Genomic DNA, 26,373 nt, shown 5'->3' with positions numbered 1-26,373 from the left:
CCCCCGCCGCCGCCCTCATCACACGCCACGCCCTCTGCAGCAGGCTGCAAACACCACAGAAGAAGAGCAGCGGTTACTGTGTGCCAGCCACCACGTCTGACATCTGCACGGTGACACAAAGCATCATGGGAACTGTAGTTCAGCCCAGCCTCGTACCAGTGACTGTTTGTTTTGTTTTCTCACATTTCAGAATAAATAAACAAAAATAAATATATATAATATACCATGACTGAAAACAAACTGTCAATAAATACATAAATATGTTTTTTTTTCATTATGTATTATTATGTATAAGGTAAGGTAAAAGGAAAAGTTAAAAAAAAAAAAAAAAAAAAAAGTCACCAGAAATTAAAAAAACTCATGAATATTAAAACTGGCAAAGAAATGACCTGAAAATCAGTAAAACAAAGAACAAAATAATTAATAATTCCAAGAAAGTTAGTGGAGTTAAAAAACTCTAAAAAAGAAAAAGAAAAACAAATAAAGTGACTTTTGTTTAGGAAGAAACTAAAACCTTTTAATAAAACCCACAGACAGGCAGACAGACAGACAGACAGGCAGGCAGAGAGACAGACAGACAGACACCCTGCGTTCCAATACCCATACTACCATACTATTTAGTAGGGAAAAAAAGATTTAGTGTGTCCCAATACATAGTATGTCAGATGCAGTATGCCAAGAGTACCAGGATGTTCTACTACATCTGGTCAGATTTCGCAGTATGGATTTCAGCATGATGCTCTGGCCATTCTGACCCACAATCCTTTGCGCAGCGGACGTTACGTCGCACTGACTGAGTTGTGTGTACAGGCCACGCCCACATACGGACGACAACAAAACACACATATCACACAAAACTCGCACAGTGACAGCAGCAGCGACAGGAAGATAGAAGATAATAAATCAGACAGAGGACAGCACAGTATGAAACAGCACCGCCATTTTGACAACAACATTCAAATTTGCCGCTACGGACGGCGGCGGAAGTGAGCGAGAGGGGCGGAGCTCAGGGACGATGTATGTAGTGTGTCCCAATAGTATGCATATGCATGCATATTTCATACTAAACTACATACTTTGTAAGGGCAGCTGCAGTACATACTAAAAGTAAAAAGTATAAGTATGCGATTTGGAACGCAGGGACAGAGTTGGGCAGGCAGTCAGACAGGTACCTGTCGTGCTGCAGGCGTCCTGTCTCACGTGTCTCCATGTGTGTGATGTCGGCGGCACTCAGGCGGCTCAGTCTGACGCCGGCGAGCCACAGCAGGGGACTGTGGGTCTGCGCGTGGCCGAAGGTGTAGAGCAGCTGCTGGCAGAAGCTCCAGAGCCGCCAGGCGGCGCCGAGCCGAGGCAGCGCCGCCGCCGCCGCCCGGAGCAGCCGCCGCCGCCCGCCCTGCGCCAGCCGGATGGAGAAGTCGTCCTCGTCGCGCTGGCGGGCGAGCGCCGCCTCCAGCCGCGCCCGCAGGTACGGGAACACACAGAGCAGCAGCAGAGACAGCCGGCGCCGCCCGGCGTCCAGGCCCCGCCCCCCGGCGTCCGGGCCCCGCCCCCCCGGGCCCGGCGTGCGCTTCAGCCCATAGAAGTTCTCAGAGAAGGAGGCGGAGCTCCGGGACAGGAAGTGGCTCTGCAGCAGGACGTCCAGCAGCAGGTAGAGCTCGTCGAAGCGCCGCCACAGGAAGCCGAAGCGAGACGGGTCGGACTCGGCGAGCACCTGAGGGGCGGAGACACGTCACACTCATTAACATCACTTTTGATTGACAGGACAGGAAGGGGGGCGGGTCCGTCCGCAGCTCACACACTCGGGCTCACACTCGGGGTCACACACTCTGGCTCACACACTCGGGTCACACTCAGGTCACACTCGGGATCACACACTCGGGCTCACACACTCGGGTCACACACTCAGGTCACACTCAGGTCACACACTCGGGGTCACACTTGGGCTCACACACTCGGGCTCACTTGGGCTCACACTTGGGCTCACACACTCAGGTCACACTCAGGTCACACACTCGGGCTCACACTTGGGCTCACACACTCAGGTCACACACTCGGGTCACACTCAGGTCACACTCGGGATCACACACTCGGGCTCACACACTCGGGATCACACACTCGGGCTCACACACTCGGGCTCACACACTCGGGTCACACACTCGGGTCACACTCAGGTCACACTCGGGCTCACTTGGGCTCACAAACTCGGCTCACACACTCGGGTCACACTCAGGTCACACTCGGGATCACACACTCGGGCTCACACACTCGGGCTCACACACTCGGGTCACACACTCGGGTCACACTCAGGTCACACTCGGGCTCACACACTCGGGTCACACACTCGGGCTCACACTCGGGCTTATGCACTCGTGGTCAAACACTCGGGCTCACACTCGGGCTTACACACTCATGGTCTCACACTCAGGTCACACTCGGGCTCACACACTCGGGCTCACACACTCGGGTCACACACTCGGGCTCACACTTGGGCTCACACTTGGGCTCACACACTCGGGCTCACACACTCGGGCTCACACTTGGGCTCACACACTCGGGCTCACACACTCGGGCTCACACACTCGGGCTCACACACTCAGGCTCACACTCGGGCTTACACACTCGTGGTCTCACACTCAGGTCACACTCGGGCTCACACACTCGGGCTCACACACTCGGGTCACACACTCGGGCTCACACACTCGGGCTCACACACTCGGATCACACATTCGGGTCACAAACTCGGGGTCACACACTCGGGCTCACACACTCGGGCTCACACACTCGTGGTCACACACTCGGGCTCACACACTCGGGCTCACACTCGGGCTTACACTCGGGCTTACACACTCGTGGTCTCACACTCAGGTCACACTCGGGCTCACACACTTGGGTCACACACTTGGGCTCACACACTCGGCTCACACACTCGGGCTCACACACTCGGGCTCACACTTGGGCTCACACACTCGGGCTCACACACTCGGGGTCTCACACTCGGGCTCACACACTCGGGCTCACACTTGGGCTCACACACTCGGGCTCACACACTCGGGTCACACACTCGGGTCACACACTTGGCTCACACACTCGGATCACACATTCGGGTCACAAACTCGGGCTCACACACTCGGGCTCACACACTCGGGCTCACACACTCGGGCTCACGCACTCGTGGTCACACACTCGGGCTTACACACTCGTGGTCACACACTCGGGCTCACACACTCGGGCTCACACACTCGGGTCACACACTCGGGTCACACACTCGGGCTCACACACTCGGGCTCACACTCGGGCTTACACACTCGTGGTCTCACACTCAGGTCACACTCGGGCTCACACACTTGGGTCACACACTTGGGCTCACACACTCGGCTCACACACTCGGGCTCACACACTCGGGCTCACACTTGGGCTCACACACTCGGGCTCACACACTCGGGGTCTCACACTCGGGCTCACACACTCGGGCTCACACTTGGGCTCACACACTCGGGCTCACACACTCGGGTCACACACTCGGGTCACACACTTGGCTGACACACTCGGATCACACATTCGGGTCACAAACTCGGGCTCACACACTCGGGCTCACACACTCGGGCTCACACACTCGGGCTCACGCACTCGTGGTCACACACTCGGGCTTACACACTCGTGGTCACACACTCGGGCTCACACACTCGGGCTCACACACTCGGGTCACACACTCGGGTCACACACTCGGGCTCACACACTCGGGCTCACACTCGGGCTTACACACTCGTGGTCTCACACTCAGGTCACATTCGGGCTCACACACTCAGGTCACACACTCGGGGTCACACACTCGGGCTCACACACTCGGGCTCACACTCGGGCTCACACACTCGGGCTCACACACTCAGGCTCACACACTCGGGGTCTCACACTCGGGTCACACACTCGGGTCACACACTCGGGCTCACACTTGGGCTCACACTCAGGTCACACTCAGGTCACACTCGGGCTCACACACTCGGGTCACACACTCGTGGTCACACACTCGGGCTCACACACTCGGGCTCACACTCGGGCTTACACTTGGGCTTACACACTCGTGGTCTCACACTCAGGTCACACTCGGGCTCACACACTTGGGTCACACACTTGGGCTCACACACTCGGCTCACACACTCGGGCTCACACACTCGGGCTCACACACTCGGGCTCACACTTGGGCTCACACACTCGGGCTCACACACTCGGGGTCTCACACTCGGGCTCACACACTCGGGCTCACACTTGGGCTCACACACTCGGGCTCACACACTCGGGTCACACACTCGGGTCACACACTTGGCTCACACACTCGGGCTCACACACTCGGATCACACACTCGGATCACACATTCGGGTCACAAACTCGGGCTCACACACTCGGGCTCACACACTCGGGCTCACACACTCGGGCTCACGCACTCGTGGTCACACACTCGGGCTTACACACTCGTGGTCACACACTCGGGCTCACACACTCGGGTCACACACTCGGGCTCACACACTCGGGCTCACACTCGGGCTTACACACTCGTGGTCTCACACTCAGGTCACATTCGGGCTCACACACTCGGGTCACACACTCGGGGTCACACACTCGGGCTCACACACTCGGGCTCACACTCGGGCTCACACACTCGGGCTCACACACTCAGGCTCACACACTCGGGGTCTCACACTCGGGTCACACACTCGGGTCACACACTCGGGCTCACACTTGGGCTCACACTCAGGTCACACTCAGGTCACACTCGGGCTCACACACTCGGGTCACACACTCGGGCTCACACACTCGGGTCACACACTCGGGCTCACACACTCGGGCTCACACTTGGGCTCACACACTCGGGCTCACACTTGGGCTCACACACTCGGGCTCACACACTCGGGGTCTCACAGTCGGGTCACACACTCGGGGTCACACACTCGGGCTCACACTTGGGCTCACACACTCGGGCTCACACACTCGGGGTCTCACAGTCGGGTCACACACTCGGGGTCACACACTCGGGCTCACACACTCACACACTCGGGTCACACACTCGGGCTCACACACTTGGGCTCACACACTCGGGTCACACACTCGGGTCACACACTCTGGCCTCCCAAACCCTGGGGCTCTGCAGTTTGAGCGGACAAATAAACTGAACTGAACCGGACTGAACACATTCTCTCTGACAGAGTTACTACAGGAATACTACACACTCGGGTCACACACTCGGGCTCACACACTCGGGCTCACACTTGGGCTCACACACTCGGGCTCACACTTGGGCTCACACACTCGGGCTCACACACTCGGGGTCTCACAGTCGGGTCACACACTCGGGGTCACACACTCGGGCTCACACTTGGGCTCACACACTCGGGCTCACACACTCGGGGTCTCACAGTCGGGTCACACACTCGGGCTCACACACTCAGGCTCACACACTCGGGGTCTCACACTCGGGTCACACACTCGGGTCACACACTCGGGCTCACACTTGGGCTCACACTCAGGTCACACTCAGGTCACACTCGGGCTCACACACTCGGGTCACACACTCGGGCTCACACACTCGGGTCACACACTCGGGCTCACACACTCGGGCTCACACTTGGGCTCACACACTCGGGCTCACACACTCGGGGTCTCACAGTCGGGTCACACACTCGGGGTCACACACTCGGGCTCACACTTGGGCTCACACACTCGGGCTCACACACTCGGGGTCTCACAGTCGGGTCACACACTCGGGGTCACACACTCGGGCTCACACACTCACACACTCGGGTCACACACTCGGGCTCACACACTTGGGCTCACACACTCGGGTCACACACTCGGGTCACACACTCTGGCCTCCCAAACCCTGGGGCTCTGCAGTTTGAGCGGACAAATAAACTGAACTGAACCGGACTGAACACATTCTCTCTGACAGAGTTACTACAGGAATACTACAGCAATACTACAGGAATACTACAGGAATACTACAGCAATATTACAGCAATACTACAGGAATACTACAGGCAGCAGTGTGACATGTGTGTTACTACAGGAATGTGACAGTGTGTTTTTACATATATACATGTATACATACATACACACACACGCGCACACACACACACACACACACACATATACTGTGTATATATATATATATATATATTTTACATATATTTATTGTACTTGTATTTTTTTTTTACATATAATATTGAAACGAATAGAAGACTGTCTCTCTCAGTCTGTCTCTCTCTCTCTCAGTCTCTCTGTCTCTGTCTGTCTCTCTCTCTGAGCTGGTAGGTGTTTATTTGCATAAAGAGCGGGAAAGTGAGATCCAATCCCGCGTGGGAAGGTGAGACAGGTTTTAATGCCACTCCTGTGACCTGCAAAGAGAGGCGTGTGTGTGTGTGTGTGTGTGTGTGTGTGTGTGTGTGTGTGTGTGTGTGTGTGTGTGTGTGTGTGTGCTGACCTTGGCGGCGTGCTGCAGGGCCGGTCTCACCGCCTCCATCAGAGCCTCCTGGGCCAGCAGCTCGAAGATGGACGGCCGCTGGTCGGCGGTGGCGGTCAGGTGGGCGCCGGCCTCCGCCATGCTGCTGGGGCACAACACACAGAGGCATGCTGGGAAAACGGCAAACTCCACATCCTGTTTTTAACTAATAATGAATTAATTTGAACTTAATTTTGATTGAGACGAGCGGCGGCGGGCAGACGGGCTCCGTTTCTCTCAGAAACACAAAAACAAAGCCAAGAAAGCAAGAAACAACCTGACATGTCCAGGAAATTATATTGATAGTTATTATAGTAGCCTGTATATTTATCACTTTCAGGGCATTTTCTTCTTTTGCTTTGTCTTTTCTACTTTTCTTTCTGTCTGTCTTTGCTTAGTGTCAAGTTGTGTTTTCTTTTTGTTTTTTAATCGTCTGTCACTCTTTCCTTCTGACTGTTCCTGGGTCAGTTCTTGTGAAGTCTGTCCCTGCGTTCCAATACCCATACTACCATACTATTTAGTAGGGAAAAAAAGAATTAGTATGTCCCAATACATACTAAACTACATACTTTTTAAGGGCAGCTGCAGTACATGCTAAAAGTAAAAAGTATAAGTATGAGATCTGGAACGCAGGGTTCTTCTCGTGTGTCTGACAGAGATCACGTGACCGCGCCGGGCACCACGTGGGCAGGGTGAAAGGTGAATCCCCAAGCAGGTCATGAGGTTTCCTGACGGGCTCAGAGGCACCTGAACGCAGCACAGGATAACAGCTTCACTGCTGTCATCTGATATTTTGCTGATGGATCAATAAATCGATGAACGTGCATCATGTGACGAGAACGTGTCTTTTTTTGAATGGACTCTGGTGTGTGTGTGTGTGTGTGTGTGTGTGTGTGTGTGTGCGCAGCAGGACTGTTCAGCTCGCTCGTTACCTGCGGGTCAAGTCGTTAGTTTCGCTGACGTCACGGACACCTGTCGACGTCACGTCACCGGTGCGTGCGGCGGGCCTCGCGCGCTCTCACACGTCTCATCATCATTTCTCCGTTAATCGCCTCGCGCCTGTTGTTGTTTGTGGCTTGCTGCCGCTCCACTTCCGGGTCCCGACGTTTCCTCTACGGTGACGTCATGACGCATGTATACGTAAGTTCCGGACGCTCCGCCGGTCCCCGCTACGTAGGAAGATGGGCTCGTGCTCACTGAAGGTGTCTCACCTGCAGACAGCCCAGTTAGAGATCTGCATATAGAGATACGATATTGTTTTTTAAAAATCTTTCTGATACCTTTATCTATTGATTTGATCAATACTTTCACTGCTGCCTGTTATTTATTATTTATATTATTATTATATTATTTATTTATTATTTATATAATTTATATCTTATTTAATATACGGTACACTCATTCTTTTTTTTTTTTTTTTAAATACTGCAACCATCTACCATCTGTATATTTCATATTTAGCATTTCATATTAACCATCTGTATATTCCTATTGTCAGATGTTTATATTTTTTTTACTGTATATAGTCTTTATTGTATATATTTTTGCATTTATTCTATTTAATTTTATTTTATGTTTCCATTGCTGCTGTAACACAAGAATTTCCCAGTTTGGGATCAATAAAGTACATCCAGCTATCTATCTATCTGTCTGTCTATCTATCTATCTATCTATCTATCTATCTATCTATCTGCTTAAATATAAAGAAATGTGAAGTGCTTGCTCAGATTCTGTGACGTGCCCTCTGTTTGTAATATTCCTGTAAAAGACTCTTCTTACTGAGCTCGGTGTCATTATCACCAGAGGTGGAAGAGCCAGAGGCAACTCGAATTTTCATCTAATTATTGACAAAACAGAAAAAATTGAACCAATGGCTGCAGAGAGATTCATCTCTAAGAGGGAGAACGGTGCTGAAGCTGAGGGAACGTCCCGCCCTCCATCTGCTGCTTTGTCCCTTGATCTAAACCAAGAGATTCAAACGATATTTACAAGAAGCTATTCAACTTTATTTGGAGGAACAAAAATCATCATGTTAAAAAATCAGTAATAATGAACTCGTATGATAAGGGTGGCCTTCTTTTTTTACACTTTTATACTTTAAATAATACATTCAAAATCAATTACAATTCATCAAGAACCCATTTTCAGTTTGGAACTTTATTTTTTCTAAATTAGGAGGCCTACATTTCCTTTTATTTTGTAAATACAATGCAGAAAAACTCCCCACAAAAATATCCAACTTTCATAAACAGATGCTTCTCTCATGGTCACTGATTTATGAACATAATGACTTATGGAACAACAAAGACATTATATACAGAACCAAATATCTGTTTTACCCTCACTGGTTTAATAACATTCTTTTGGTTGGTCAGTTGTTTCATTCAAATGGATCATTTTTGACACATCAAGATTTTATGTTGAAATACAGCATCAATATTCAGTCAGTGCTGTTGTAAATGCCCTGCTGGAGGCGCTGTTCTGCAGGACAGATCCCAACTTTATTATCTGTTCATCCAACCGAACCTGAAACTGGTCAGACTGGTTTCTCCTCAGGACGCAATAATAATCATCATATACGTGCTTTATTTCAGAAAGATGTTCATAATAATAATAATAATAATAATAATAATAATACATCTTATTTGTTGGAGCCTTTCAAGACACTCAAGGACACCTTACATCAACTCAATAAAAGAAACAAAATACATTAAAATCGCATTAAAAATAGACGAAAAGAGAGATAAAATAGACACGATTAAACACTCTGCTGTTTAATCGTCACTCGCAGCTTCGAGCAAGCAAAATTTCACAAATTGTACCTTTAAATGGACTTACTCAACACACACACACACACACACACACACACACTAACAGGCTTTATGTAATGTTAAAGTCAGATGGAGGGATGAGAGAGAGGAACAGATCTGTGATGAAAACATCAGACAAGTCGGACGGAGGGAACATCAGACGGAGGAGAGGATTAGAGGATTACTGACAGCAGCTCGCTCGCCCGCTCTCTCTCTCTCTCTCTCTCTGTCTCTCTCTCCCTCTCTCTCTGTCTCCCTCTCCCTCTCTCTCTCTCTCTCTGTCAGATTTCCCAGCTTGCTCTGCTGCAGGCTGTCAGTCTCTGCAGGTGAGTTGCAGCTTTAAAGACAAAACTTTTCCTCGCTGATCGTCCTGACCTCTGACCTCTGACCTCATCATCACCTCTTCCAGGTAGATTGCTCTTTTGTGATTATTATTTTATTTTATTTTATTTATTCATTTATTTATTTATTTGTGGGGTTTTAGGTTTCTTTACTAGATCCATAATCTCTGCTGGTGGTGTTTATTATGAAATGTGGAAATCAAACAGTAACTTGTGATTTCCATGTTTGGTGTCTTGATGCTCCACAGCTGTCGTGTGCTCCTGCTGCTCTCATGCAGCTCAGAGTTATGGATGTGCAGATTCATGCTCCAGCTGTGCTGCATGTGAGGAAGGTGTGCTGCTGCTTAACATAACTCTAACATAATAACATAACTCTGCATCAGGACATGATGATATGACGAGGTGATGCTAGAGGAGCGGATGCTGAGACGTTTAAATGCATTTATCTAATTAACAAATTCATTTGATTAAAAAAAATGAGTAAAAAATGATTTAAAGAAACAGAACATTATTAAAGTGGCAAAATAAACTGGAAATGACAAGAGAACTCAGACAGATGTTTGTGTATCACAGCTGGATCTGTGCTGATGGGGCTGATGTGTGCTGACGGGTCAGATCAGACGTCCTGTGGTCAAACACAGGATGTAAGGGTGCCTGCAGGGCCAAATCTCCTCCCATGGGCTCTGCAGGTTCTGACTGATGACAAGAACAAACTAAATGCTTCTGATTGTTTTATGTTGGCGGCGTGCTCGGCGTGCTCGGGCCGCAGAGGGAGCCGAGCCGCGCTTTAATCCGCCGCCGCTCGCCTCCTGATGACGCCGGTTATGTAACGGCGTGCAGCCGGGGCGGGACGGGACGCAGCCCACCGGCCACTTTTTACTCATTTGTCCACTACTTTTAAAATTTTTATTATAAATTGAATTCATTTCATTGAATTCAATTGAATTTAATTATTTTATAATTTAATTTATATTTATTACTTAATTTATACTTATAATTTTTTTATTTAATTTATTGTTTTTAATTAATTTTATATTTATTATTTAATTCATTCTATTATTAATTCTTGTCTTTTTATTGATGATTGATTTATTAAATAAATTACATAAAAATTAGCACAAAGTTAGTAAAAAGTTACAAAAAATGGGCAAATAAGTTTGTCAAGAGAAAATGAAACCCGAGCCTGCCCGCGGGCTGCTGGGTATTTATTTATGATGATGTTTTTATGTATTTATTTATTTATTTATTTATTTATTTAGTGTTAATTTGTTTATCACCTTCCCTCGTGTTCACACAGTGTTGAGACGAGGTTATGGAAATGTGAGCAGCATCAGACTTTGCAGCGTGTGTGTGTGTGTGTGTCTGTGTGTGTGTGTGTGTGTGTGTGTGTGTGTGTGTGTGTGTGTGTGTGTAAAAAGACAGACAAAAAACAAAAGTCCTGAAAATTAACAATTAAATTAAATAAATAAAACAAAATCCTGGAAATGAACCAGGATTTTCAGTTAAAAAGCTAAGCTAAGTTAGAGTGGCTAAGCTATGCTAGGCTAAGCTAAGTTTAGGGAGCATTGTTTTCCCCACCCACAGAGAGGAAGCCAGCGTGCATGGCAGCAGTGCACGAGGCGTGTGCACGAGGCGTGTGCACGAGGCGTGAGCGGCGCTGAGGTTAGCCACGCCTCCCTGTCAGGTGATTGGCTGTTTGACTGTGTGCTGCTTGTTGTTCCACCTGCAGGCGGCAGAGCGACACCCAGACGACATGTCTCACCTCCTCCTTGTCCTCCTGCTGTTCGTCTCCTCCTCCTCCTCCTCCTCGCTCTCTCCGGCGGTGGCGGTGGCGGGTTCGAGGCCGTGCCCGCACCGCTGCCTGTGTTACGAGCACGCCGACCTGGTGGACTGCCGGGCCCGCGGGTTCGAGCGCGTCCCGCGTGGCCTCCCGCACGGCACCTGGCTGCTGGAGCTGGGAGGAAACAACCTGAGCGAGGTGGGGCCCCGAGCCTTCACCGGCCTCTGGTCCCTCAGGGTGCTGGTGCTGAGAGAGAGCCACGTGCAGCGCATACGACCACAGGTGGGCGGGGCGAGGGGCGGGGCGAGTGGGGAGGGCGGGGCGAGGGGCGGAGTCTAAACTAAACCAAAAACTAAAACTAAAACCACTGTGAGCACATCTCCTTTCAAAACATCAGCACAGAGTTCCTCACAGAACAAGAACAAACAGACAGGACAGCACCTGTCTGTCTCTCTGATCACAGAACAAGAACAAACAGACAGGACAGCACCTGTCTGTCTCTCTGATCACAGAACAAGAACAAACAGACAGGAGAGCACCTGTCTGTCTCTCTGATCACAGAACAAGAACAGACAGGACAGCACCTGTCTGTCTCTCTGAGCCGCCCGGCAGGAGGCTGAGGAGGGCAGGGAGCATCTGGATCAGGATGGGGAGTCCTCTCTCTGACTCTGTCTGTCTGTCTGCCTGTCTGTCTGTCTGTCTGTCTGTCTGTCTGTCTGCCTGTCTATCTCTCTCTCTGTCTGTCTGTCTGTCTGTCTCTCTGTCTGCCTGTCTATCTCTCTCTCTGTCTGTCTGTCTGTCTGTCTGCCTGTCTGTCTGTCTGCCTGTCTGTCTGTCTGTCTGTCTGTCTGCCTGTCTGTCTCTCTGTCTGTCTGTCTCTGACTCTGTCTCTCTCTCTCTGTCTGCCTGTCTGTCTGTCTGTCTGTCTGTCTGTCTGTCTGCCTGTCTGCCTGTCTGTCTCTCTGTCTGTCTGCCTGTCTGTCTGTCTGTCTGTCTGTCTGTCTGCCTGTCTGTCTCTCAGGCCTTCTTCTCCCTGTCCTTCCTGGAGAAGTTGGATCTCAGTTGGAACCAGCTGACGTCTCTGCCTGTCGACTTCTCCGCCTGTCTGTCTGCTCTCAAAGAGCTGCGACTGGAGCACAACAGCATCCAGCACGTGTCTGGATACAGGTACCTGTCTGCCTGCCTGTCTGTCTGCCCGTCTGTCTGTCCACCCTCCACATTTTTCACTCGTTTGTGTCTGAGAGGTTCTTGAATATTAGGATGCAGAATAACTTTAGTTAAAGAGCGGGCGGCCCGTCGGCGCCACCTGCTGCTCTCATGCTGAGTGAGCGCTCAGCGCCCGCTCTGCTGATCACTGATAGGATTAATAATTATCAATAAGTGGGCGTTGGTGTTTTTAAAAGCAAAGACCTTTTCAGAGTTTTAGTCTCTCATTTCTGTATTTATTTCTGTATTTTAGCCTGTTCTGCCCTTTTGGTCCTTTTAGTTTCAGATTTGCTTTCGCTCTGGTTTTACTCACTTCTTCTTTTAGTGCTGTCTGATTCTAACTTGCACTCTTTAACAATGTTTTATTGTTTTCTTGTTTTATTATTTATCGTTTTACAGAGTGAAGCTCTTTGTGTGACATGTATTTGTATGAAAAGTGCTCCATCAATAAAGTCTGATTGATTGATTGATCTGTCTGTCTGCCCCTGTAACTGTGTGTGTGTGTGTGTGTGTGTGTCAGTCTGGAGAGCCTGGACAGTGTGGAGAAGCTGGACCTCAGTCATAACCAGCTGGTGTCTGTGGGCCCCGGTGCGTTCAGGGGCCTCTCCAGGCTCAGACAGCTCTTCCTCCACAACAACAGACTGACTGTGGTCCAGCAGGGCAGCCTGGACATGCTGCCGGGCCTGGAGGTGCCTACCTGTCTGTCCCTCTCACCTGTCTGTGTGTCTGACCTGTCTGTCTCTGTCCTGTCTGCTTGTCCGTCTGACCTGTCTGCCTCTCTGCCCTGTGTGTCTGACCTGTCTGTCTCTGTTCTGTCTGTCTGTCTGCCTGTCTGACCAGTCTGTCTGTGTGACCTGTCTGCCTCTCTCACCTGTCTGTGTGTCTGACCTGTCTGTCTCTGTCCTGTCTGCTTGTCCGTCTGACCTGTCTGCCTCTCTGCCCTGTGTGTCTGACCTGTCTGTCTCTGTTCTGTCTGTCTGTCTGCCTGTCTGACCAGTCTGTCTGTGTGACCTGTCTGCCTCTCTCACCTGTCTGTGTGTCTGACCTGTTTGTCTCTATTCTCTGTCCATCTGACCTGTCTGCCTCTCTGCTTCTCTGCCCTGTGTGTCTGACCTGTCTGTCTCTGTTCTCTGTCTGTCTGCCTGTCTGACCAGTCTGTCTGTCTGACCTGTCTGCCTGTCTGACCAGTCTGTCTGTCTGACCTGTCTGCCTCTCTGACCTGTGTGTCAGACCTGTCTGCCTCTCTGACCTGTGTGTCAGACCTGTCTGCCTCTCTGACCTGTGTGTCAGACCTGTCTGCCTGTCTGACCAGTCTGTCTGTCTGACCTGTCTGCCTCTCTGACCTGTGTGTCAGACCTGTCTGCCTCTCTGACCTGTGTGTCAGACCTGTCTGCCTCTCTGACCTGTGTGTCTGACCTGTCTGTCTCTGTTCTGTCTGTCTGTCTGCCTGTCTGACCAGTCTGTCTGTCTGACCTGTCTGCCTCTCTGACCTGTCTGTCTGACCTGTCTGCCTCTCTGACCTGTCTGTCTGACCTGTCTGCTTCTCTGACCAGTCTGTCTGTCTGACCTGTCTGCCTCTCTGACCTGTCTGTCTCCCAGGTGCTGCAGCTGGGTAACAACAGCATCAGTCAGATCGACAGCGAGGCTCTGGCTCCTCTCTACAGTTTGGCTGTTTTGTCTCTGGAGGGAAACGACCTGCAGCACCTCAAGTTCAAGACCTTCATCAGCCTGCACACCACGGCCACGCACATCCAGCTCTCAGGTACTACTACTGCTACTGCAAGTACTACTACTGCAAGTACTACTAACACTACTGACACCACGGCCACGCACATCCAGCTCTCAGGTACTACTACTGCTACTGCAAGTACTACTACTGCAAGTACTACTAACACTACTGACACCACGGCCACGCACATCCAGCTCTCAGGTACTACTGCTACTGCAAGTACTACTACTGCAAGTACTACTAACACTACTCACACCACGGCCACGCACATCCAGCTCTCAGGTACTACTACTGCTACTGCAAGTACTACTACTGCAAGTACTACTAACACTACTGACACCACGGCCACGCACATCCAGCTCTCAGGTACTACTACTGCTACTGCAAGTACTACTACTGCAAGTACTACTAACACTACTGACACCACGGCCACGCACATCCAGCTCTCAGGTACTACTGCTACTGCAAGTACTACTACTGCAAGTACTACTAACACTACTCACACCACGGCCACGCACATCCAGCTCTCAGGTACTACTGCTACTGCAAGTACTACTACTGCAAGTACTACTAACACTACTGACACCACGGCCACGCACATCCAGCTCTCAGGTACTACTACTACTGCAAGTACTACTACTGCAAGTACTACTAACACTACTGACACCACGGCCACGCACATCCAGCTCTCAGGTACTGCTGCTACTACTGCAAGTACTACTACTGCAAGTACTACTAACACTACTGACACCACGGCTACGCACATCCAGCTCTCAGGTACTTCTACTACTACTACTGCTACTACTACTGCAAGTACTACTAACACTACTGACACCACAGCCACACACATCCAGCTCTCAGGTACTGCTACTACTACTGCTACTGCAAGTAGTACTGCAAGTACTACTAACACTACAGACACCACGGCCACGCACATCCAGCTCTCAGGTACTACTGCTACTACTGCAAGTACTACTACTGCAAGTACTACTAACACTACAGACACCACGGCCACGCACATCCAGCTCTCAGGTACTACTACTACTACTGCACGTACTACTAACACTACTGATACCACGGCCACGCACATCCAGCTCTCAGGTACTACTATTACTGCAAGTACTACTAACACTACTGACACCATGGCCACGCACATCCGCTCTCAGGTACTACTACTACTACTGCAAGTACTACTACTGCAAGTACTACTAACACTACTGACACCACGGCCACGCACATCCAGCTCTCAGGTACTGCTGCTACTACTGCAAGTACTACTACTGCAAGTACTACTAACACTACTGACACCACGGCTACGCACATCCAGCTCTCAGGTACTTCTACTACTACTACTGCTACTACTACTGCAAGTACTACTAACACTACTGACACCACAGCCACACACATCCAGCTCTCAGGTACTGCTACTACTACTGCTACTGCAAGTAGTACTGCAAGTACTACTAACACTACTGACACCACAGCCACACACATCCAGCTCTCAGGTACTGCTACTACTACTGCTACTGCAAGTAGTACTGCAAGTACTACTAACACTACAGACACCACGGCCACGCACATCCAGCTCTCAGGTACTACTGCTACTACTGCAAGTACTACTACTGCAAGTACTACTAACACTACAGACACCACGGCCACGCACATCCAGCTCTCAGGTACTACTACTACTACTGCACGTACTACTAACACTGCTGATACCACGGCCACGCACATCCAGCTCTCAGGTACTACTATTACTGCAAGTACTACTAACACTACTGACACCATGGCCACGCACATCCGCTCTCAGGTACTACTACTACTACTGCAAGTACTACTACTGCAAGTACTACTAACACTACTGACACCACGGCCACGCACATCCAGCTCTCAGGTACTGCTGCTACTACTGCAAGTACTACTACTGCAAGTACTACTAACACTACTGACACCACGGCTACGCACATCCAGCTCTCAGGTACTTCTACTACTACTACTGCTACTACTACTGCAAGTACTACTAACACTACTGACACCACAGCCACACACATCCAGCTCTCAGGTACTGCTACTACTACTGCTACTGCAAGTAGTACTGCAAGTACTACTAACACTACTGACACCACAGCCACACACATCCAGCTCTCAGGTACTGCTACTACTACTGCTACTGCAAGTAGTACTGCAAGTACTACTAACACTACTGACACCACAGCCACACACATCCAGCTCTCAGGTACTGCTACTACTACTGCTACTGCAAGTAGTACTGCAAGTACTACTAACACTACAGACACCACGGCCACGCACATCCAGCTCTCAGGTACTACTGCTACTACTGCAAGTACTACTACTGCAAGTACTACTAACACTACAGACACCACGGCCACGCACATCCAGCTCTCAGGTACTACTACTACTACTGCACGTACTACTAACACTGCTGATACCACGGCCACGCACATCCAGCTCTCAGGTACTACTATTACTGCAAGTACTACTAACACTACTGACACCATGGCCACGCACATCCGCTCTCAGGTACTACTACTACTACTGCAAGTACTACTACTGCAAGTACTACTAACACTACTGACACCACGGCCACGCACATCCAGCTCTCAGGTACTGCTGCTACTACTGCAAGTACTACTACTGCAAGTACTACTAACACTACTGACACCACGGCTACGCACATCCAGCTCTCAGGTACTTCTACTACTACTACTGCTACTACTACTGCAAGTACTACTAACACTACTGACACCACAGCCACACACATCCAGCTCTCAGGTACTGCTACTACTACTGCTACTGCAAGTAGTACTGCAAGTACTACTAACACTACTGACACCACAGCCACACACATCCAGCTCTCAGGTACTGCTACTACTACTACTGCTACTGCTACAAGTTCGATTATTATTTTTCTACTATTTTTTTACTACTATTTTTCTGACTTTTGACCCTGTCCTGGCTTCGCTCTGACCTTTGACCCTGTCCTGACCTTTGACCCTGTCCTGGCTTCGCTCTGACCTTTGACCCTGTCCTGACCTTTGACCCTGTGTGTGGTTCCTCAGGGAACCCGTGGAGCTGTGACTGCGAGCTGCACCGGGTCTTCAGTAAGATCCTGCGCGTGCGACACCTCCACATCGACGACTACCGCAACGTGACGTGCCGCGAGCCGCCGCAGCTGGCGGGGGCGTCGCTGGCCTGGGTGGACAGCCAGCTGTGCGTCGCCGAGACCGCCACCGTGCTCGTCATCACCGGCACCGTGCTCGTCACCGTGGTGGCGGCCATGGTGATGGCCGAGAGGAACAGGAAGAGGAACCGCGGGAAGAACTGGGACACGGAGTCGCAGACGCAGACCCAGAGCCCCCCCTCCTGAGAGCGCTACGGCTCTCACCGAGGGACAAAAAGACTCGTCTGGCTGAGCAGGAAACTCTCAGCTGTGATGCAAGCTAGCTGCTGTCGTGCTCCATGAAGCTTCACCAGGCAAAGAGTTTAGGGACAGTTGAGTATTTTAAAGGAACATTCAAACATTTTGGTCAAAACCCCCCTTTCCCCGATTCCCCCAGACTGAGACCAGATGTTGGACACCATTCTCTCCTGTGTATGTTTAGTAGTTCAATTCCTATGGGTAGCATTTTCTGTTAGCTTAGCATAAAGACTTGAAGTCAATGGGAGTCATTAGCCTGGCTCTGTCAAAGTGAAGAAATAAAGCGTCTGAAGCGTCTGATTCACACAGAGGATCATGTGGATCTGAGACACAGCTTGGAAGATATCTCTTTAAAAGCTGCAGTGTTGTGAGGAGCAGTCAGATGGTGGCGCTGTAACCTCTGAACACACTCCTCCTCCCGTCTGTGGCAGTGATCCTCACACCGCTGGAGGAGGAAGATCCACCACCAACTGACCTCTCCTCCAGCCTCCAGCCTCCAGCCTCCAGCCTGCAGCCTGCAGCCTCCAGCCTCTGTATGTATGTGCACTGGGGGAGAATCAGATCCTGTATTTTCTGACAGAATGCTCGTTGGTAAAACAATCGCTGTGCCTTCAAAGCATCAGACTGATTTAATATTGGCAGATAATTAAGTATGAATTATATCTCCATATCCTCATCCTTTACCTCTCATCTCTCCCTCTGTCTTTTTTAGCCAAGCTAAGATGTATGAACAGTCTGCAGTAATACAGGAACTTATTTGCATGTTTTATTTGTCTTATTTTCTGTCCCCACTGAAGTTAGTTTGGGCAGGCAGACAGACAGGCAGGCAGGCAGGCAGGCAGACGGGTCTTTATGAGGTCCATATGTCTGAGGATCAGTGCAGGACAGAAGAGGAGGGAGAGCGAGAGAGATGGAGAGAGAGAGAGAGAGAGAGAGAGAGAGAGGTCAGATGTTGAGACGATTACTGCAGGACTGGAGTTATTAAATGGTGATGATGGGATGGGGGGGGCTGGTAGGGGGGTGGGAGGGTTTAATGCCTTAATGCTTTGCGTCTCCATGGAAACCACATGAGCCGCAGATTACAGGACATGCAGATTAAAAACCCATGAAATTATTATTACAGCATAAGATTATTTTTGAACTTTTTCTTTTTGTTTCTTTTTTGTTTTTTTTTCTTTTTTTTTTTTGGAGAAGTTAGGATTTCATCAGGCTGACGTTCCAGAATGTCGACGCTGCTCATGATAATACCATGATAATGTGACATAACAATAATCATATAAGGCTAATAACAACAGCAACAACAGCAATAGAAACTATAAGAATAACAAGAAGAGGGAGAAGAATGAGAAGGAGTATAAAAATAAGACTAACAACAATAATAATGTTAATTATAAGAATAAGAATCAATACTCAGTGATCAATCAATCAATAATTAATAGGGCTCTTCAGCTCGACAGCGCCCCCTCGCTGCTGAGGTGAGATCAGGAATGTACCAGGATGCAAACTTACATTAACAACATCTTGAACATTTCAAAATATCTCCGATAACAAAAGATGGTCTGAATCATGAGACAGAGAGAGAGAGAGAGAGAGAGAGAGAGAGAGAGAGAGAGAGAGAGAGAGAGAGTGGTTGATCAGTTAGGGCGCAAAGTTGAGAAACATCTTACATTTTATTGGTTGGAGTTTTTAATTTAATCTCCTGGAGCAGCATGAGGTCAAAAAAATACAACAGTGTATTAAGGCCACTGAAGGGAGAGAAAAATGATGTATTTAGAGAGGGGGATTAATATTCCAAGAAAAAAACTCTGAATTTCCAAGATTCAAATTGAAAATTTACAAGAAAATACTAACAAATTTATGAGAAAAAAGCTGGACCTTCACCATCAGGGTGCAGGTGGGATCAGATCTGTCTGAGGAGTTTAAAACAGAAAATGAAATTCCTCAAGAGAGTGTAATTAGCCCTGTCCTTTTTTAATATTATGGAAAAAAAAAAAAAATAGTGATAGAAATAGTGATGGGACAATGTGGAAAAGAGGGAGAAATGTTTTGCACATGGTTGAAAATTGGATTTCAGTTGCTAAATCCTCCTGTATGAGCATCAGTCTGTCACTGTATGGTAAACATTTAGGACTATGGTTCTCATGTGATTCTCATGTGAAGCATAGAAACAAACAAACGTGTCAGTGGTGTAATAATTTAGAGGATGTAGAACATATTATACAAGCAGAGACGAGAAATAAAGCTCAGCAGACGGGACGGGGTGGAGTTTAAAGGGAAATTAGAAGGTGGATAGGATTCAGAACACAGATAGGACAAGGGAATATGTTTTTATTATTATTATTATTATTATTATTATTACTCAGTGAATGTCCACTCAGCAGTGTCGGCTCTACCTATGTTGGCGCTCTACACAAAATTACCGCTTTCCGCCCTTTCATGCCTACCTGTTTCCACTATTTTGTCCCCCTCACTGTATATAAATAGGGAGGACAAAAAAAGAGAAACCCCTCTCAGTATAATGCAGTCCAGTAGCAGACCTGCAAACTACAACCTCAGTAACAAACACAGAATTAAAGAGACACATTCTGCACAATGTCAACACAAACTGAACATTATAAACTCTGTTCAAAGGTAGAGATTATGGCAGAGCTGCTGTCAGACTGAGGGAGGGACGCTGGGAGGATGTATTACACACTCCGATACGGTAGGTGGCGTTATGCACCTTAAAAGTTGATTTGCGATCCGCCGAAAACACATAGAAGAAGAAGCGGGTCTGTTGGTGGTGTGACGTCACGTCGCACCGAGCAGCAGGAGCGACAGAAGAAGAAGAAGAAGGAGAGGAGGAGAGCCGGTAGAGGAAAAGAGGTTCCTGTGGGGTTCCCACCTGTCACCTGAACATGTCCGCCGTGCACGCGCTCAGGTGCTCGGTGACGCAGCGGCTGAGCGCGGCTGCGGAGGACATCCTGCTCCTGCTGGACACCACAGTCCGAGAGTACGAGGAGGAGCTGGGCCGGCAGCGCAGGCTGCTGGAGGCGCTGCTGAGGCCCGAGGTCCGCATCCACACAGCGGGTGGGTAGCAGGTTTGTGTCCGCTGTGCCGCCTCCGCTGCTCTCATTAAAGTCCCGGCTCAGCGCCTCCACATGATCCGAGCCGCTGCTGCCTTTAGAGCCGCGGACTGACCAGCAGGGACACGGTCCGCCTGCTGCTGCGGCCAGCGGCTAACAGATGAATGAATGAATGAATGAATGTTTATTTTCGATCACAGCAGCACAACAAATTAAACATAATTAAAGAATTAAAGAGAATGAATATGGCTGGTCGAAAAGGGTTTTCGGCTGAAGCAAAAGCTTATGGCTGCCGAACTCTTGCAATCAATTTCATTTGTTTCATCCCGAAATCCTTAATAAGAATAAGCAAACAAATCACAGATAAGATAATAATTCTACTGTTTACATTTACATACATGCATAAGTGTGTACCTGAGTGCACATACATACAGTACCTGCTAGCTGTCATACAAGAAGCATACATACCGACATAGATACTCTTTTTTTTTTTTTTTTTTTTTTTTTTGTTATGAAACCAGTATCCAAAACACACACAGTTACACACACAGTTAGCTTCCCAAACATGTCCTCCTCAGTCACTTTGCTGATGGAGAACATTCAACGTTGTTCAGCCGCTCCCTGCTGTTCTCCCTGCTGTTTGTCTCTGTCCCGGGACGGCTGCTGAGGACGGGACGGCTGTGTTCTGTCCTGTGGGAAGAGAACGGCGGGACGAACCAGACTCCGGTCAAAAATCTGACACTTGGATGTTGTTTTGGCTGCGGACGCGTTTCCACAGCAGCTGGAACCAGGGTTGCCAGGTCTGTGAGACAAAAGCAGCCAAACAGCAACTCAAAAGCAGCCCAACCGGGTATAAAAAGGGCCCAAAAATCAGCCCAATACCAGAACTCAAAATATTCCCATAAAAATCCATATATATATATTGCTTTTAAAGTCCAACAGCATTGCTATAATTGCGAAATGCACTATAATATCTATAAAATAACACCATAAACATTAAAGGCAATTTCCTGAAACAGTTCTTTCACCTATTTAATTCACAGTATATCAGAACTTAAAATATAATATGGGATACCTTACTTCAGCTGAGTGGTGCTGATGATGTGATTGGTCATATTATTTGTCTGTGGAGCAGGTGACATATGTGGATAGTTTATATGCTGATCTGGCCCGGAGTCAGTTTGACAGGATTTGGGTATAAATATCGGTCATTCAAAATATGAATCTTTATTCATGACTACCCAAGCCCGACCCGCGGACAAAATTTGTTACCCGCGGCAACACTTAAAAAGTAGGCCTAGCCCAATTTGGCAGAAAAAACGCGGACTTGGCAACCCTGGCTGGAACAGGACTGAAGGCGCTGCAGGAGCCACGAGGGGGCGCTCTGCAGCTCCAACCAACACTCATTTGAATCAAATTAATGACAATAAAAGTTGTATAATTGATTTGTTTGTTGGCTCTCGTTAGCGTTTCCTCAGTCAGTGTTCTGTGATGGAGAAGGTGAGGCTGTGAATAAAACGGCGTGACAAACCAGATGCCATTCATAAATCTGACTGTTTAAATGTTGTTTCTGCCGTGGACAGATTCCATGGATTGCACTGAGCAGCACTCATTTGAAATGTAGTTTGTGAGGTGGTGTGCATGGTGCTGCATCTCCTCCCCGGCCTGTCCTCTGACGGAGAGCTGAAGGAGAAGCTTGGGCCGCTCGCTGCTGTTACGCTGCACGGAGCTACACCTTCTTTTAAAAAAGCCTCAGCTCTCTATCAGAAAACTGACGGAGGAGAGTCCGACTTGTCAAGCAAACTAAATCCACCGCTTTAAATTTAAATAAATGCTGTTTGGTGTGTTTCATTCAAACTGAGCTGAAGAGCGCCCCCTTCTGATTCCTAAACCGTCTTCATTCATGTTCCAGCTGCTGTGTGAATGCATCCACAGCCACAACAACATTCAGCTGTCAGATTTTTGAATGGGCTCTGGTTTAGTGTGCCGTTCTCTTCCCACAGGACAGAACGGGACAGCCGCATCCTTGTTGTTCAAAACAGCATCTGCTGCTGTAGGAACCACAAGGAGGCGCTCTTCAATTTGGCCAAACAGGTAGCCTATCACTCATGTTGTTTTAAATTCACTAAGACCAAATGCTCCACACATAGGAGACTTTCAGGCAAACCCAGGCGTGACCCGTGCCACACACACTGTGCGGTGATTTGGACAGCAAGGTGATGAAAGCTCACTATAAGATATTAATAATTATAATAACACTAATAATATTAATTTGGTCACAGAGGTGATTTAAAAATAGTGGTAAGGGAACTGGGATCAGTAATGGTACTCAATACATTCTGAAAATGAAGCTGGGACATGGACAAGACGCTGAATGTCCTCTGGCCTCTTCACAATTAAAGCCTCCCGTTGGTTCGCTGATGGAAAGTGGCGGCCGGTGTGTGAAGATGTGTGTCACATGTTCACAGCGCTCCTAAATGTCTCTGTCAGTCAGTCTGTGCTTATTGAAGTTTACTGTCTGTAAAAGCAGATGCATATCTTGTTGTCTCGTCTCTCAGATGTGAAGCAGCTGCTGGTGTGTAAAGAAGAGGTTCCCCCCGAGCAGCAGGAGCAGACCCCCAGTCTGCCCCCACACATTAAAGAGGAACAGGAGGAGCTGTGGACCAATCAGGAGGCAGAGCAGCTTCAGGATCTCACCAAGTTCCAGGTCACTGCTGTGAAGAGTGAGGATGATGAAGAGGAAGCTCCGCCCTCACAGCTTCATCAACAACAGGAACAGATGGAAGCAGAAGCTGCTGGAGAGGAACCAGCCAGGAACTCAGCTCCAGCTGCTGATTTCCAACCAATCAGTGACGAGCAGCTGCTCTCCTCCCACTCCTCTGAGGAGACTGAGGACAGTGAGGACGAGCCGGAGGAGACCAGAGAGCCTCAGTCCGGTTCAGACTCACAGAATGGACTCCCTGTGAGCGACAGCAGGTCCGGTACTGAGGAGAAACCCTTCAGCTGCTCCATCTGTGGGAAAACGTTTCCACTCAAGAGGAGCCTCCGAAAACACCTCAGAGTCCATTTAGGAGTGAAACCCTTCCATTGCTCTTTATGTGGGAAAACCTTTGGTAGCAAACAAGACCTGAAGAGGCACATAATGATCCACACGGGAGAGAAACCCTTCAGCTGCTCCGTCTGCGGGAAAACCTTCAACCGGAAGACAACACTGAGTTCTCACCTGATGCTCCATGAGAGAGAGAAACCCTTCCACTGCTCTTCATGCGACAAAACCTTTGGCAGTAAAAAAGACCTGAACAGACACCTGATGATCCACACGGGAGAGAAGCCCTTCAGCTGCTCCGTCTGCGGGAAGGCCTTCAGCCAGAGGACGGCGCTAAGCTCTCACATGACCGTCCACACGGGGAAAAAAGAATTCAGCTGCTCGGTTTGTCGTAAGTCATTTCACCGCAAAGATTACATGAAGGTTCACATCAGAATCCACATGGGAGAGAAACCCTTCAGCTGCTCCGTCTGCGAGAAGAGCTTCTGCGACAAGTCCTACCTGAAGAAACACGTGAGGATGCACACGGGCGAGCGGGCGTACAGCTGCAGCGCCTGCGGGAAAAACTTCACTTGGCAGTCGCAGCTCAGGAATCATAAGTGTGTTCTTGAGGGCAGCGGGTGAACAGAGAATTATAAAAAAAACAGCCCTGTTACTAAAAGATAAAGGCAACAATGATAAAAAATAAATAAATAAATAAATACTAATGGACATGAGGGGCACCAAGGAGGTTTGAAGTTTAAAATTCCACTGGGGGTGGGGGGTGTCAACATTAAACCGGTAAATTTACAAGAAAAAAATTGGATATGCTCCAAGATTAAAGTTGTGAAGTGCTGAGAGACGCTCATTTGCAAGAAAAAAAATCAAAAACTCTGAGATCAAAGTAGTAAATTTATGAGAAAAAAATCACAAAGTCACAAATTTGCATAAAAAAAAAAAATACAAAAAACCCAGAAATTCTCTGAGATTCCGGTTGTAAATTTATGAGAAAAAAAAAAAAAAAAAAAAAAAAAACTAATTCTGAGATTATGAAGCTGCAAATTTGCGAGAAAATTTTTTTTTTTTCTTATAGTGTGGGATTTAGTAACCTTACAATATGACTTTTTTCAAGTTTTTTTCTTGTAAATCTACGACTGTTTTTCTCGGGTTTTTTTTCTTGTCATATGAAAATCACTGAGCGTTCAGTTTATTTACATTTCTCTGTCAGATTTCATTGTTTGAGCTGTTCATGGCACTTAATATTTCATGTTTTTGTTAAATATTGTGTCAATATTTAAAATTGCTGCAGTATGATTTTCTCCAATCTTTAAACCGTGACGAGGACATTTCTTTTTTAAATAAACAGAACGCTGGTCGCAAACTTGCTGTGGTTTTTGTGCTGCTCTCACTCCTCAATGGGATGAATTATTGATTTATTGATTGATTTGTTGAACAGAGGGCTGTATTCTCAGTGTGGGAATTATCCTCATGTCTTTGCTGTGATGCACAGAAAAGAGAGTTTTGATGTGAAGGGCTGGATGATTTACAGCATCTGGGATGTGCAGGAAGTGTGTTCTGGGTTTAAAGGTGGGTTCCAGTAAAAAATGAAGGTCGAGTGAAGCAATGGAGATCACATATGAACCATAAACAACAGAATTTGGCAGAATTTTAAACAATAAAACATCAAAGTTTGTTGACCCTGAACTGGATTTTTATTTTATTTCATATATCTATATATATTGATAGATATATAGATATACTGTATAAGAGCCAGAAACGATCGCGACAGCAGACATCCAAGAATGAGGCCCAGGCACCAGGCCCTGACTGCTCTCCGGACGCCCAGCCGCACAGATGAACCAGCTGCTGATGGATGGGACTCACCCAGCGAGGCCGACCTGAGGACTGCAAGGCCAGGAAGACCACCCTGAGCGCTGCCTGGCTCGACAGCAGGAGAGCCCACGACTCCATGCCAGCAACATCAGCAGGACCCTGAGAGCAATAAAACAATCTCAGTCATTTTCAAACCTTCCATGGTAACGATGAAATCAGATTTATTTTTGGTCTAGCCTGTCTACCCCACTACACCAACAGCCAGCCGCACAGCAGAGAAGCCGACATGTGGCCTGAGGTTCCAGCCCCTCCTGCACTGTGTTCACAGGAAAAAGGTTTCTGGAGATTAAAGCTGGAGATTTAGATCCCTTCGTTATCATTGCACAGGTACGATCCTCCTGACGCCGCATTCACACATAGGCTACTTTAACTAAACAGAAATATTAACCTACGGAAAACCAGATGTAGCCTAAATCAATAAGATAAAGAGGTGCAGGTTATTAGCAGCTGGATATTGTGCTTTTCTCCAGACTAAAGTGCAGGTGGAGAGTGAGAATATGATAAGAATAAACACATGGAAAAATAAATCTCATTCCAGGTTCCTGTTTTGCATCCCTCCTGGAAGACATTTAAATCAATTACATGCAAAATGTTG

General features: G+C 48.2%; 3 protein-coding genes across 4 annotated transcripts; 2 read left to right on the top strand and 1 right to left on the bottom strand.

The window, feature by feature from the left end:
• Nucleotides 1-4: 4 nt before the first annotated feature.
• On the bottom strand, nt 5-7,631 carry pex12 (peroxisomal biogenesis factor 12; the record flags this gene model as incomplete). Its single annotated transcript, XM_030057996.1, has 4 exons — nt 7,423-7,631; nt 6,473-6,593; nt 1,173-1,711; nt 5-44 (listed from the first exon to the last, which is right to left on the bottom strand). Coding segments are annotated over exons 2-4 (699 nt in total), but the record flags the coding sequence as incomplete, so codon positions are not given.
• Nucleotides 7,632-9,551: 1,920 nt separating this feature from the next.
• LOC115363530 (slit homolog 2 protein) lies at nt 9,552-18,254 on the top strand. 2 transcript variants are annotated; one of them, XM_030057794.1, is made up of 6 exons: nt 9,552-9,709; nt 11,371-11,703; nt 12,443-12,588; nt 13,148-13,316; nt 14,227-14,389; nt 17,437-18,254. In XM_030057794.1, exons 2-6 carry the CDS (start codon nt 11,395-11,397, stop codon nt 17,742-17,744), a joined length of 1,095 nt encoding a protein of 364 aa, XP_029913654.1. In that variant the 5' UTR covers nt 9,552-9,709; nt 11,371-11,394; the 3' UTR covers nt 17,745-18,254. The 2 variants fall into 2 exon arrangements, with proteins under 2 accessions (XP_029913654.1, XP_029913655.1); XM_030057795.1 differs by lacking the exon at nt 9,552-9,709 and having other exon boundaries at nt 11,353-11,703.
• Nucleotides 18,255-20,495: 2,241 nt separating this feature from the next.
• LOC115363524 (zinc finger protein OZF-like) lies at nt 20,496-24,711 on the top strand. The gene is made up of 2 exons (XM_030057786.1): nt 20,496-20,864; nt 23,419-24,711. Exons 1-2 carry the CDS (start codon nt 20,693-20,695, stop codon nt 24,528-24,530), a joined length of 1,284 nt encoding a protein of 427 aa, XP_029913646.1. The 5' UTR covers nt 20,496-20,692; the 3' UTR covers nt 24,531-24,711.
• The last annotated feature ends 1,662 nt before the right edge of the window (nt 24,712-26,373 follow it).

This window comes from Myripristis murdjan, chromosome 8 (assembly GCF_902150065.1).
Source record: "Myripristis murdjan chromosome 8, fMyrMur1.1, whole genome shotgun sequence".
Lineage (NCBI taxonomy): Eukaryota > Metazoa > Chordata > Actinopteri > Holocentriformes > Holocentridae > Myripristis > Myripristis murdjan.
Note: the sequence above shows the minus strand (reverse complement) of the source record. Positions and strands in the feature narration are given on the sequence as shown.

Bases quoted from the DNA above. Each gene is read 5' to 3' on its own strand.
- LOC115363530 (XM_030057794.1), top strand. From the start codon at position 11,395: ATGTCTCACCTCCTCCTTGTCCTCCTGCTGTTCGTCTCCTCCTCCTCC. The intron at 11,704-12,442 runs GTGGGCGGGGCG...TCTGTCTCTCAG, and splicing joins TGCAGCGCATACGACCACAG to GCCTTCTTCTCCCTGTCCTT. The intron at 14,390-17,436 runs GTACTACTACTG...GTGGTTCCTCAG, and splicing joins CACGCACATCCAGCTCTCAG to GGAACCCGTGGAGCTGTGAC.
- LOC115363524 (XM_030057786.1), top strand. From the start codon at position 20,693: ATGTCCGCCGTGCACGCGCTCAGGTGCTCGGTGACGCAGCGGCTGAGC. The intron at 20,865-23,418 runs GTGGGTAGCAGG...CTCGTCTCTCAG, and splicing joins GGTCCGCATCCACACAGCGG to ATGTGAAGCAGCTGCTGGTG.